The following is a 13,094-nucleotide window of genomic DNA, read 5'->3' as shown; positions in this document are numbered from 1 at the left end:
GAATCTCCCATTAATATTTTCATTTTGTCCTCCTAGATCTATGAAATTAGTCACTGCACATGACATTCTTACGCAAAAAAATATTTTACAAACGAGACAATTTTACTGAACGATCGATCAGAAGAGTTGCACAAATAAGCGATATCTGTTTAAAATGATATCCTACGGAGTTGTGACAATTGCGATAAACGATAGACGTAGTTTTCGATTTTGTGCTTATAGCCACGTTTAACTCGATTCCGATACCACCGACAGCCGGAGATCAAAGTTCGATCCCGTCGATTTTGGGAGGTCCAATCGGGACGTAAAATATCAAGCCGTGCGAACCGTAATTGAATCTGTAACAGCAACCAAATCAACGCGACGGCCAATCATTACATTATACGAATCACTCGGTGGTGATCGGCATTCGTTAGTCAATCGTTCGTATAATTGTTGGGTTACAGTTCCCGGTTAAGCTGCAGCTTTGTAGTTGAAAGCATCAGATAAACGCACAGCGCTAACGGGCGAGAACGGCACGTTGAAACGAAAGAAACACGATCGTTATTCGCCAGGTAACACGTCAGAAGTAAACCTCACGAGATCTATAAAAAGTGTGAAAATTAACGGTATCTATGCAAGCTACGAATCGGTACACGTTTCAAGATCAACTTCCAGTTTTCTTTAAAACAAAACGTTTATACTCTATACAGGCGAAGTCATTCAAGATCACACACGCGTATCGCTATTTTTGGCAACAGATACTTATTTAATCTTCAACCTGTTGTCAAGCAGCACGTTTAAAATTAATTCGTTACGTATTTGTAACCTTGAAATGACAGACATTTTCAACCACTAACTCTTCTCCATAAAATTCTAATGACCATACCACGTCTAACTATAACAAATACAATATACGAGGTGTGTAAATTAAGTAACGAGACTGGCAACGTAGCATTCGATCTGTCAACATTTGGGACTCATTACTTAATTTACACACTTCATATTTTCTGAAATATACAACTATAGTAAAAAAAAAAACACTTGGCTGCTATCCCCAATGTGCAAATGCAATGCAAGCAAAAAGTGCGACTTGTCGACAGACAATCATGCATCTAATACATAGACGCGCGAAGATTACAGAGATTAGAGTCGTCCCACAGGTTGGGAGCGCCGGGAATGTAAAGTTGTTGCTTTGTTGTCTCGGTAAACAGTAGGAAAGCGGTGGAAATTAGTCGTTCGGTTAGGGCCAGTGCCAGGAGTGGCACCGCGATAATTAGGTTTCACTTGGTTCGCTTTAATAATCCAGACAACATGCAAAGTGCATTGCCGGGATCCTTGCATCCGTGAAAGCATAGCGGAGCGTCTCGTGTGCGTGTCCAACATTACCATTACCTAACGCTGGCTTGGCCGCGACTGGTGGGTGACAAATTTTGCAAGGACAGCCGGAATTATTAATGCCTTTTCCGCGGAGAGGCCCCGAGACGAGGCGCGAAATTAGCAAGCCCGAAAGCGGTACACGGTGCGCTACAAGCGAATTCCAATCGAGATAATGAAAATTAACGACGTTAAAGCGACGTCACGCTCGTAATTAATTATCGTGGCCCGTTTGCTCGTTGTCGATCGGCTCTTGGCACGCCCGGACCCTTCCCACAGGGGGAGCCATAATCGCGATATCAATCCTTCATTAATTCCTCACCGAAGGACGCCACGTCGAAACTCTTCTACACAACGCCGCGATTAATTCCTCAAGACGCTTTATATATCTATATATGCATGAACCACCGGGTCTATGAATTATACATCACGTCGCCGGCACCCTCGCTGCGAAGTTTCTTGCGGTGGATGATCGTTCTTGCACTCACCGAGAGAGATAAGACAAATAAACTCCGCTCTTAATAAACGCGACCTTTGAAATCTAACTGCGAATTTTTACTCGGTAAAGAACATCCGGAAACTGGGAGATCGATTGTTCATTAAATTCTAGAGGTTAGTTTAACAGCTGGCCACGTAATTGGCCCCGTTCTGTTATAACTATCGAGGCTCGTATATCAAACTGTTTAGGCAAACCGAACCGAGTGTAATAAACTTCCTTATCTCGTTTACCCTTTGTCGGATTTTCGCGTCTCTCTTTTCCAACGTACCATCCACTATGCTGGAATTTTACTCTCCTGATAATGTGAAATCGCATCCTCCGCGGCTCACGCGTCACGTCAGAGACCGAATTATGCTAAAATGCACTGCATTGATTTCAATGCACAAACACTTGCGTAAAAATGTCCCAAAATTTTCATTTAGAAATAATTTGAATAACCTCTGGGCCAATTTTATTCTCACATGTTTACAATCGCATAGTGCCGATAGTAAACAAAACAAGAATACACGTTCCCTTTTTTTAAATACGAACTGAACAGACATTAACCTTGTTTTTATTTTTTTTTTTGTTTTTTTATATAACGAATATATAACGAATACTTTTGCTGAAATTTCAAATCGTGCATTCTACATCTGGTATGTGGAAGTGTCGACTGCAAGGAAACACGTGTGAGACACGTGTACAGGGCCACTTGTAAAAAGAAAAGCCTCTTGAGAAGCAGGGATCAATATCGAAGATTTTGAAACTGATAAATATTTGCGTAACTTGTTAACATTTTCCAATTGATCAAAAAACTATATAAATTCAATGGTAATAAAGGTTTCTAATGTTGCATTTAATCGCCATATTTAAAAAATTCTATAGAAAAAATATTACAATTAACACAATTATGAATAAATTATAGGCTAAAACAAATATTTCATTATTTGCATAATCGCTTCAATTTGTAAAATGCAGACTCTGACATAATTACATCCATGATTAAGTATTGTGGATCCTCTGAGTCAGGTTCTGCATTTGTAACTGTTGTTTCCTTGTACAACCATGTGGCGACTGTACCACCGACTTGTACTCTAATACGTTTTGATATTAAATTGGCAGCACTCAAAATTTCATTCTCTATTTTCAATCGTAACAGATCAATGCCTGTCAATTTAACAGCAGAGACAGGAAATGTATCCTCTGGTATGTCCTCTTTTTCATCCGTATCCTTCCTAGCAATATCACATTTATTAGCAACATTAATTACTAACTTACTTTCATCTAGCATTGGTTGTATTGTTTGTTTAACATGTTGAATTTGTGCTTTCACATCAGGATGACTCATGTCATAGACATGAATTATAATATCCTACAAAGAATTAAACAAATTAGCAGGGAATTCTTCAAATGTTTTAAAATAAATAATAAACAATATAATTAACATACTGCATTTATAGCATCTTCTAACGTTACTATAAATGGTTCTATTAAAGTTTCTGGCACATCCTGAATGAACCCAATAGTATCGACGTACAGTACTTTTAACTTATTGGGGAGAAATCCTTGATGAACTGTTGTGTCTAAGGTAGCAAATAATTTATTTTCAGGTTTCAACGACGCATCTCCCGTTAATGCTTTTATCAGCGATGTTTTCCCAGCATTTGTATAACCAACTACAGCAATACTTGGGAAACCATAACTACGTCTTTGACTTTTTATCATTTTCCTGTGTTCGCTTAACTTCTTAAGTGTATTTCGTAATTTCTTTTCCCTACTTTCAAGCAATTTCTTTCTTTTTTCATCTAAATTTATTCGCCCGCCGTGACAATTAGATAAATCAATCATTTTCTTTCTTATATATGGAATTTCAGCTAAGGCTACTTGTAATTTTGCTTCTGTAGTCTTTGCATGTTCACGAAAAATATGAATAACTATAGAGTAACGATCATAAATTGGCAAATTAAAAGCTTTTTGTAACTCAAGAATTTGTACAAACTTCAATAAATTTGTGCTAACAAATATTGCTGTAACATTTGCACAGTTTCTAATATCCTTTTTCAAAGTCTCAAGAGAACCTTTACCAACTAACTTTTTCTTTTCCAAAGTTAATAAGGGTACAATTTTAGCATCAACTACAGACCATCTTGGTAAAGTGTTAATAAGTGCTACTGCTTCGTTCAATTGTAATTCTGGTGTAGTTTCTCTTTTCTTATTAACGCCCCATTTTATATAAGGCTGTAAAACGAATACTCTATGCCCAAGCGCAGCTGACCCTAAATAATCTTCAGACAATTGTGAATAAATATCCTTTTCCTCTTCACTTTCTTCGTAGCCTTTTAATTCTATATTAGAGTCGTGTTTAAATCGAAAGTCAAAATTTAATACTGTACATTCTTTCTTTCTGTATATTGGTTTCACTGCATTATAATATTGAGACTTAATTTGTATAACACAAAAGAGTTTCTTTAGGCACTGCATCATTGAATAATTTATATGATGTCATAACCTTACAATTATAAATCAAGTAATAATTTGAGTTTAATCTTTAAAAGGAATAATTTTAAATTATCAATATTGTAACTATGTTATAATATTTTTCTATAAATTACGGTATAAATAAAATATTACTCATACGAAAGTATTAATTTCTCGAATTGTATACGTCCATAACCTTAAAAAATACATTGCACTTGTATGATGTATTAAATTAAAGCATTGAATACTATATTAAAAAATTACTTTGTATTGTAATAGTCAATATTCGCTATACAACAATTGTAAATTTTTCTCGACGTTGTGTCGTAATTGTATAAATTCATTTGTAAACAAGAAGCAAGTAGTTATATAAACTTCAGAAATAGAATTAATTATAAGAATAATAACACTACGAGAAGTATTACAAAATAATCCTAATCGTTCTTGAAATCTTATTTTAAACAGTTTCATATATTCTGTATTTTATAATACATTTATTCACGCACGCCAATTTCCAGATCGACACGATTTCGTAAATCCGTACAGATTCCTACCACGTGACTAATTCAGCTTATCAGAAAACTGACAAGGCATTAGTGAACCAGTCTTTAGAACTGCGAATTGCAACTGTCAAAGATCAAACGTCAAATTTAATTTAATTGTTTATAAAAATGGAACCAGGAATATTAACGAAAGTTTTGTCCGACTTTTTCACAACTGTCGATGGAGAATTAAGTTTACAAAAAGGGGAATACTTTGTGGTAATTTTACACGTATATGCTATGTAAACATTTTCATATAACCCTATGAAAAATAAATACGAAATTATGTCTATAATCATTGTAAAATTGAAACAGGTACATAGTGTCATAGATAAACACTGGTGTTATGGAGAATCTCGTGGCAGGTCAGGAAAATTCCCTTCAAGTCATTTACATAAAGTAGATATACCGAAACTGCATGATTCGGAAACTTTGTTTGTTTCAATTGCTGCTTTTCCAGGGCAGCAGGATGGAGATTTATCTTTTAAGCAAGGTAATTTGTTTCAATGTTTACAAAATACCTAATTTAAAGTAAAGAGTTTGTTTTAAACTGTATATCGTAAAACTAGGTGAAATTATTATTGGAGTTCGAGATATTGGATCCGGATGGTATTTTGGACAAATAGATTCCCTAAAGGGTATTTTTCCTTTGACACATACATGGCAACTTGATTCTAAATTATTAAAGGTATGCTTTGTAAACGCTGTTTATTCTGAAACTAAAAGAATCTATTTGAAATCAGAGATAATAAATCTTTTATTGGTTTAGAAAACTTTAGAGAAAAAAGCTGTCAGAAAAAGGGCTAGAATAAAAACTAGTTTAAAAGCACAACTTGAAGGTGAACTTAATTTAGCTGAAGGGGAAATAGTTACTGTCACAGAAATTCTTAATGACGGTTGGTGTCGTGGTTTGACAGAAGATAATAAGGAAGGAATATTTCCAGAAGGATTTGTAACTTATATAAGTGATACAGATGATCAAGCAGATCATACCACCCCTGTGGAAGACATAAATTCCTTTCCTACACCAACAACTTACAATGAAATGATATACAAAAATATTGATGAAACAATTATACAATCTTCTATTGAAGAACCTGCACCAAATTATTTTGATCTATTTCCTGAATATAAAGTAACTGTATCAGCTCCGATAGAAGACACTACAAAGAATAGCAATTTCAATACATTGGATGTAAAACCATATGCCATAACTTTATACCCATTTAGTGCTCAGTTTCCGAACGAACTTAGTTTCGGAGCAGAGGAAGTAATACATCTCATTAAACATATAGATTCAGAATGGATAGAGGGTATGATAGATAACCATAAAGGCATTTTTCCTATATCGTATGTTAACATTATAGTAGACTGCATCGAAAATAATGGTGAACAAAGTTTTGTTAACCAAGATGCAAGTACTACGGAATACAATGAATTAATGCCTGGAGCTCAAGTAAAAGTGGAGCACACATTTAAAGCTCAAATGGATGGAGATATGAGTGTTATCGAAGGTGATATAGTTACAGTGATCAATATGGCAAATTCTGACTGGGTCAATGTCAAAGATCAGTCTGGTAAAATTGGTTTATGTCCAAGAGGATACCTAAGTTCCTTAGATGCAGAATTATTCGATGTTGCGCAAAACGTACTCGAAGATTTTGTTGTAATACGACACAACGAAGCGAGTTCTGTGAGAACAGAAGAACAAAAGTCAAAAAGACGTTCAGAACCGCACAGACCCGCGCCGCCCGTGCCAGCACCTGGTAGAATCCCATTACAAAAAGATACAGCGGACAATAAAGAAACTTTAGAAAACATTAATCAACAAATTGATGTTGCCGGAAGTAATAATATAGATGTTAAACAAAAAAAGGCAGATCAAAGGCAAAATGTCATATCAGAATTAGTTCTTACAGAAAAGGAATATGTCCGTGACTTAAACTTAACATACGAAACATTTAATTTGTATAATCCAAGTTCACTTGAATCTCTGGGAATAGATGTGGTTACCCTATTTGGTAATATCTTTGATGTTATTCAAGTTGCTGACGAATTGCTAGATATGATATTAAAAGCAATGAAAGGACACGACGAAGAATTACAAACAATTGGGCCCTGTTTTATAAACATGTCTGAAAAATTAAAAAATGTCTATGTTAAATATTGCAGCAATCATGAAGCTGCATTGGTTTTGTTGAAGAAGGTTATATTTTATATACGTGATTTATATAAAATGTGTGTCCTATACATTCTATATATATTCTTACATTTTATGATTTCAGTATGAAAATAATGAAGAAATAATGACAGTATTCAACAAAGGTATTGAAACATTAAGGTATCAAGTAGCTTGTTTCGATATGAGCTCCATTCTTATAAAACCAGTACAAAGAATATTGAAATATCCTCTTATTTTATATGAATTGGTAAAGGTCAGTATTACGTGTATGTATATTTTATGGTATTGTAATGTATCAACTTGCGCGCGTGTGAATATGTGTGTACACTATGATCTTTTTTGAAATCATATAGCTGTTTTTTAGTGTACCGAAGACAACCATCCTGATAAACCTGTAGTCGAGGAAGCATGGAAGACTATGACAGCAGTTGCAAGTCACATAAATGAGTATAAACGTCGGAAAGATTTGGTGACGAAGTATTTGGGCAATGATAACACATTAATGAGTAAAATGTCTAAACTTAATATGCATTCTGTTGCTAAAATGTCTACAAGATTAAGCACACGATTGTCTGCAAGTTTAGGATTAACGAATGTTGCGGTTGATTCAGAATTTGAAGAACTCGAAAAACAGTTTAGATCTATAGAGAAATGTACTTTACAATTAGCTAAAGATGTAGAACAATGTCTTATGTATTTAAGCGACGAAGCTATTTCTGGAGAAGTAATAGCAGATTTCTTGATTAAGTACTATCAAGGAACACCAAATATTGAAGCAAACAAACTTAGGGAGATACGATCCACAATTTGGTCGCAATTCATTCAAGAATTAAAAGCGTGTTTGAAGAATAGAGTCAGTGCACCAATAAATTTTTTGGCAATGTTGTTAGAAGGACCTGCAATGTTAATAACGAAAAGACATGACAAATTACTCGACTATGATGCAGCCATTTCTAAGAGTGAGAAATATAAAGAATCAAGAATTGTAATTATATTATATTAAACTACTTTTCTCTTAATGCTAAGTAAATTCTAAAACGTTCTAATTGTTTGCATACAATTAATATAGGCACAGGATGAATTGACAACAACAAAAAGTAATTACGAAGCATTAACGCAGCAATTGTTAGAAGAATTGCCAATTCTGATTAATGCAGCAACTGAAGTATTAGTTAATTGTATTGGTGCTTTTGCACAAGCTCGGAAACTTTTATGCGGAAAGATTACCAAGCGTTATCTAACCTTTTGTGAGGTATTCTACATAACACACTTTGATAGTGGTAGCGAACGTGTTAATAGGAAAATAACTAACTTTCCTCTTTACTTTTAGGCTTCGACTCAACTGTCGTCTCAAGATATTTTAGAATCATTTTTAGTTAATCACAGCTTATTGTGGAATCAGATAACACGGTTTGCGTTTGCCGGGTCAAACCCAAGAATAGAAGAAGCAGAACCCGCATGTCCGCAAAGTGAACGGCAAAGAATGAAATTGAGAAACAAATATTCTAGTGACAAGTTATACATTGTTACAGACAATATAGTAAGCACCACATCTTTGGATATGGGTGCAGTACGTGGAACCTTAGTTGCGGTAATAAAGAAACAAGATCCTATGGGTGATACGAGTAGGTGGTTTGTAGATAATGGAGTTACCCAAGGATTTTTGCCGGCTAAAATGTTACATTTGCAACAACAACCGCAAAGTACATCATCTGATGAAATTAGCGCTACAAATAAATTGTCTAATACATCAATGCCTGATTTAATTTGCATGGATTCTCCTGTGAAAGAGCAGGGGAGTGTAGCTCAATTGCATTTGCAAGAGTTACTTGATCTCGATATCAGTGAAAAAGTAAAAAAGGAGATCCACTGCTATGGCAACGTCGAACAAATTCCTAGAGTTCAACAATATCAAAATCTGAATTATGAAGTATATAACAATATATTATGTATTATAAAGTTATTGTCAAAAGATACTTCATAGTTTAAAATTGCAATCTTTTTTTTAGTTTTATTATGCGGAATATGATTTTTTGGAAAATATTCTTGGAACATTGTCTATTGTTAAAGGACAAGCTTTAAGACTGGTTAGACCGCACGATGAAAAGGGAAACGACGAATGGTGGCTCATGGAAGATCGTTATGGTAATAAAGGATATGTACCTAAGAACTATTTACGCGAACCGCCTGTGGCAAAGCAGTAAAATCAAAAACATTAATGTCTTCGCTTATTAATACATCGATATCTTCGTCTATTATCTTAAGTATTCACATTATTGCCTTAATCTGTTACGTCGATAATATTGGTACCTTAATCAATTATATTACTAACGTTGATACCTTAATTCATACAATTTTATATTGTAATAAATTTGTTTAATCAATATTCCAAATGTTTATTAGTATCGAATATTAGTAAGTATATTTTTACAATTAAGAGTAAAGATGTTTTGTCAACTGTAATTTTTTAGAAACATATTATTGTACAATGATTCTTGCTTATATGTTTTAGACTTAAATGTATGTCCGAATAATTTATTTGTACATACACATACACAAAGGCAAAAAGTATATATTACAACTTCGTCTGCTAAGGAAATGTATTACTTCTGTGATAATATTAGTATGTTTCAATGTGAATGTACTTGTAATTTTGTTATAATTTAAATATATTGTTACTATTTGAACGTGTGTTATTTATTAATTAATTTAATAAATAATACCTCGCTACAATTTCAACAGTATTTTTTTAATTGATATTTATACATAAATATAAATGAAGAGATATATTTGATATTTATGTAAATTATATAGGATTTGGAAAATTTCCCCGCAACCAAAAATATGTTTTTTAGAACGATTTGAAATTTTTTAATTTTGTCGTAAAAATCCAGCTACTCGAATTTTTTTCTCGAAAGTGCGTAGGATTTCGGGGGTATGTGTATTCACCAAAATTGATTGTAATTAACCCCTTGAAGTAAAAATAATTTTTTCAGAACGATTTGAAATTTTTTAATTTTGTCGAGAAATTTATCCACTTGTTGAATTTTTTTCTCGAAACTGGTTAAGATTTCGGAGGTGTGTCTGTCCACCAAAAATTATTATAATTGACCCCCGGAACCAAAAATATTTTTTTTTAAACGATTTGAAATTTTTTAATTTTGTCGAAAAAATACAGCTACTCGAATTTTTTTCTCAAAAGTGCGTAGGATTTCGAGGGTATGTGTACTCACCAAAAATGATTGTAATTGTCCCCCGCAACCGAAAATAATTTTTCCAGAACGATTTGAAACTTTTCAATTTCACTCATATACAATAAATATAACCGACACGAAACGAAGAAATACGACAAGATATTTTCTTCTTCGTGTCTTCGTCACTCCCACGATGTTTTCCTGAAACAAAAACTCATATCCAATAAAATATATAACTCATATAAAACAAATAAATATGAAAAAATATTTCTTCTTGGTGTCTTGATTAATCCCACGATGTTTCCCTGAAACATAAATCAGACAATAAATAAAACTGTACAAAGAAACTAACTACATCAAGCTACTTCAAACTACAATAGAGTGGCACATATGGGGATGAAGTTAGACGTTTTAAATATCGCAACACTACGGGGCAACAACGCGATAAATCAACAATCGCAACGCTAATTTATAATAGAACAAATTCCAAACGCGACTTGTAAGAATAAAAGCAACCCGCGAATGGTAATTATTCGCAACACTACCCTGAAAAGCAAACGCGAAAAATAGTAATTCGCAACTCTAATTCGCAATCGCGTTTATCAAAAATTCGCAACGCTATTTTTAAGGCAAACGACCGGTTCCTAAGTTTGCATAAAAGAAACGCGAATCGTGTTTATGAGCAACACTAATATATCAACGCGATAAATATTTGTTCGCAACTCTACGAGCAAACGCGAACATTGTATATTATTCGCAACTCTAACTTTAATCAGGGGCTATTGGTACATGTACGTAGACATGTACTGGCCACAAAATAAACTAACTACTGCTAGTACTACAATTGGGGTAGAATTTGGGCATTGAAAATATCGCAACGCTAAATAAAAAATCGCACGATTGATCGAGATCGCAACGCTAATTTATGAAATGAAAATTACAAACGCGGTTGATGTCCATTATGTATATAAAAGAGTAAAAAAGCAACGCGAATCGTGATTGTTCGCAACACTACCCTGAAAAGGAAACGCGAAAAATAGTATTTCGCAACTCTACGAGCAATCACGTTTATCGATAATTCGCAACGCTATTTTTAAGCAAACATTCGGTACCTAAGTTTGCAAAAAACCAATCGCGTATCGTGTCAAGGCGCAACACTACCCTGAAAAGGAAACGCGAAAAACAGTGATTCGCAACTCTATGTATATCATAACCGCGAGTTATGGGGAGAGATGGCATGTATGGTGCAATCATGTACCATCAGGTACATGCATACGTGAGCGAGTCAGAAAAATAAACTAACTACAACTACAGACGAGTTAAGTGACAAAGTAGTAACAGGAATGACTTTCCATTCTCATCCGAGGATGAAGATGAAAAGCCATTTGTTGCAGCCCGCTCTTGAGACAGTTTGTCAGAGCCTCTTCAGCTCATATAGAGCCTTTTCTTTCTTCGGCGGTCCTGCCAATGCCTGAAACTTACTTAAGACAGGGCTCGAGATTTTGTGCAATACGTAGTCTTCCAACAATATACGAATTGTTGCAAGAGCATACGTGGTGAATCTCGAGGGGAACGAACGTTTCGAAAGGGACCTAATCCCGACCGCGAGCGCGAGAGAGCGACTTTAAGAGTCGCGCGATTCGAGGAGTCGAAAATAAAGCCGAAACAAACAGCACAAGTGCACCGTTTGAATCAGCAACATTTCTACTCTCGAAATCGTAACTACAGGAACAGAACTGCCACGCGAAAACGCGCCTACCCGAATTACTAATGTGGACAGTCCTGCCCTGACCCTACCTACTTAGGTTTAAACACACACACCAGAGAATAAGTTACCTACCTACCTAACCCTATATTTAAAAAATTGCAAAACTCAGTCTCTCAAACAAACACTCCACGGTTCTCATTCTCAATGTCCGGGCGCGACCTAAACTAGAGAGGACTCCCCGGGGGTTCCTCCGACACCCGGACACAACCTCATTCATACTCTAAATGTACGTACCATTTTCTGGAATCGACTGACAAAGCTAGTGCCCATTGCGTACTTTTATTATTTATGTAAAACATTTTAACATATCTAATATAGTCTTTATTAAAATATACTCTATGTATGATTATATAAGATTGAAAATTCATTATGCATTTTACGATATTATCGACGTGTATGCAATACGAACAATTGCCAAGTAAATAATAATTATAAGTTTAATATTATTATTGTGATTGTTATGAATCTAATGTCAAAAAATTCTGTATCTGAATTGCGATGAACTTTTGATACGATGCACTTCCACAACCTAACCACAAACACACATATGTGGACAGTACATCGTGCACGAGACACTAGCATTGTCAGTCGCACGGATAAATTATTATTATAAATGTTACAAACTAAGTCATCGTGCCCCGTTGCCTTCGCTCGTGCAAATAACACTTGGGCATGTGCATGAACTTAGGCAACGAACACGGGAATGTACCCTGAAAATCCTGACTAAAACAACTGGTTATTAATAATTAACTAAACGGTATCTATTCTCAGTTAAAATGACTCGACTTGTTATATGTAATATATCAACAACAGAGTACGTTAATATCGAAAGATATTATTATTCAAGAAAAATTTGTAATTGAAATTTAATGGTTCAAAATGTAAGACTTTAATAAAGATTTCATGATAAAATAATTTACTTTGCAAATTGAAATAAATTTGTTAAATTATTATTCAAAATATTCAATTAACCTTGGACGATTCTGTCGTCAAAGTAAATTTAAAAAAAAATAAAATTAACATGCATGTTCCTTTGAGTTGAAAATCGACCAGTCGCGAAACGCCTTCTTGCACATAAAATACATCATATGATGTA

General features: G+C 34.4%; 2 protein-coding genes across 3 annotated transcripts; one reads left to right on the top strand and one right to left on the bottom strand.

Annotated features, from left to right (window-relative positions):
• Positions 1-2,777: 2,777 nt before the first annotated feature.
• LOC122399663 (putative GTP-binding protein 6) lies at positions 2,778-4,356 on the bottom strand. The gene is made up of 2 exons (XM_043400503.1): positions 3,284-4,356; positions 2,778-3,206 (listed from the first exon to the last, which is right to left on the bottom strand). Exons 1-2 carry the CDS (start codon positions 4,316-4,318, stop codon positions 2,778-2,780), a joined length of 1,464 nt encoding a protein of 487 aa, XP_043256438.1. The 5' UTR covers positions 4,319-4,356.
• Positions 4,357-4,924: 568 nt separating this feature from the next.
• On the top strand, positions 4,925-9,336 carry LOC122399560 (dynamin-binding protein-like). Of its 2 annotated transcripts, XM_043400325.1 has the most exons (10): positions 4,944-5,073; positions 5,170-5,219; positions 5,315-5,347; positions 5,424-5,542; positions 5,624-7,060; positions 7,140-7,289; positions 7,401-8,021; positions 8,106-8,288; positions 8,367-8,966; positions 9,046-9,336. In XM_043400325.1, exons 2-10 carry the CDS (start codon positions 5,201-5,203, stop codon positions 9,238-9,240), a joined length of 3,357 nt encoding a protein of 1,118 aa, XP_043256260.1. In that variant the 5' UTR covers positions 4,944-5,073; positions 5,170-5,200; the 3' UTR covers positions 9,241-9,336. The 2 variants fall into 2 exon arrangements, with proteins under 2 accessions (XP_043256259.1, XP_043256260.1); XM_043400324.1 differs by having other exon boundaries at positions 4,925-5,073; positions 5,170-5,347.
• The last annotated feature ends 3,758 nt before the right edge of the window (positions 9,337-13,094 follow it).

Source organism: Colletes gigas, unplaced genomic scaffold (genome assembly GCF_013123115.1).
Source record: "Colletes gigas isolate AHSC1104 unplaced genomic scaffold, ASM1312311v1 Colletes_gigas_Sc00014, whole genome shotgun sequence".
In the NCBI taxonomy this organism is placed as follows: Eukaryota; Metazoa; Arthropoda; class Insecta; order Hymenoptera; family Colletidae; genus Colletes; species Colletes gigas.
Note: the sequence above shows the minus strand (reverse complement) of the source record. Positions and strands in the feature narration are given on the sequence as shown.

Excerpts from the sequence above, each read along its gene's own strand:
- LOC122399663 (XM_043400503.1), bottom strand. The coding sequence starts at position 4,318 with ATGATGCAGTGCCTAAAGAAACTCTTTTGTGTTATACAAATTAAGTCT. Across the intron at positions 3,207-3,283 it reads TAGAAGATGCTATAAATGCA|GATATTATAATTCATGTCTA; the intron begins GTATGTTAATTA and ends AATTCTTTGTAG.
- LOC122399560 (XM_043400324.1), top strand. The coding sequence starts at position 4,984 with ATGGAACCAGGAATATTAACGAAAGTTTTGTCCGACTTTTTCACAACT. Across the intron at positions 5,348-5,423 it reads AGATTTATCTTTTAAGCAAG|GTGAAATTATTATTGGAGTT; the intron begins GTAATTTGTTTC and ends TCGTAAAACTAG. Across the intron at positions 7,290-7,400 it reads TTTTATATGAATTGGTAAAG|TGTACCGAAGACAACCATCC; the intron begins GTCAGTATTACG and ends GCTGTTTTTTAG.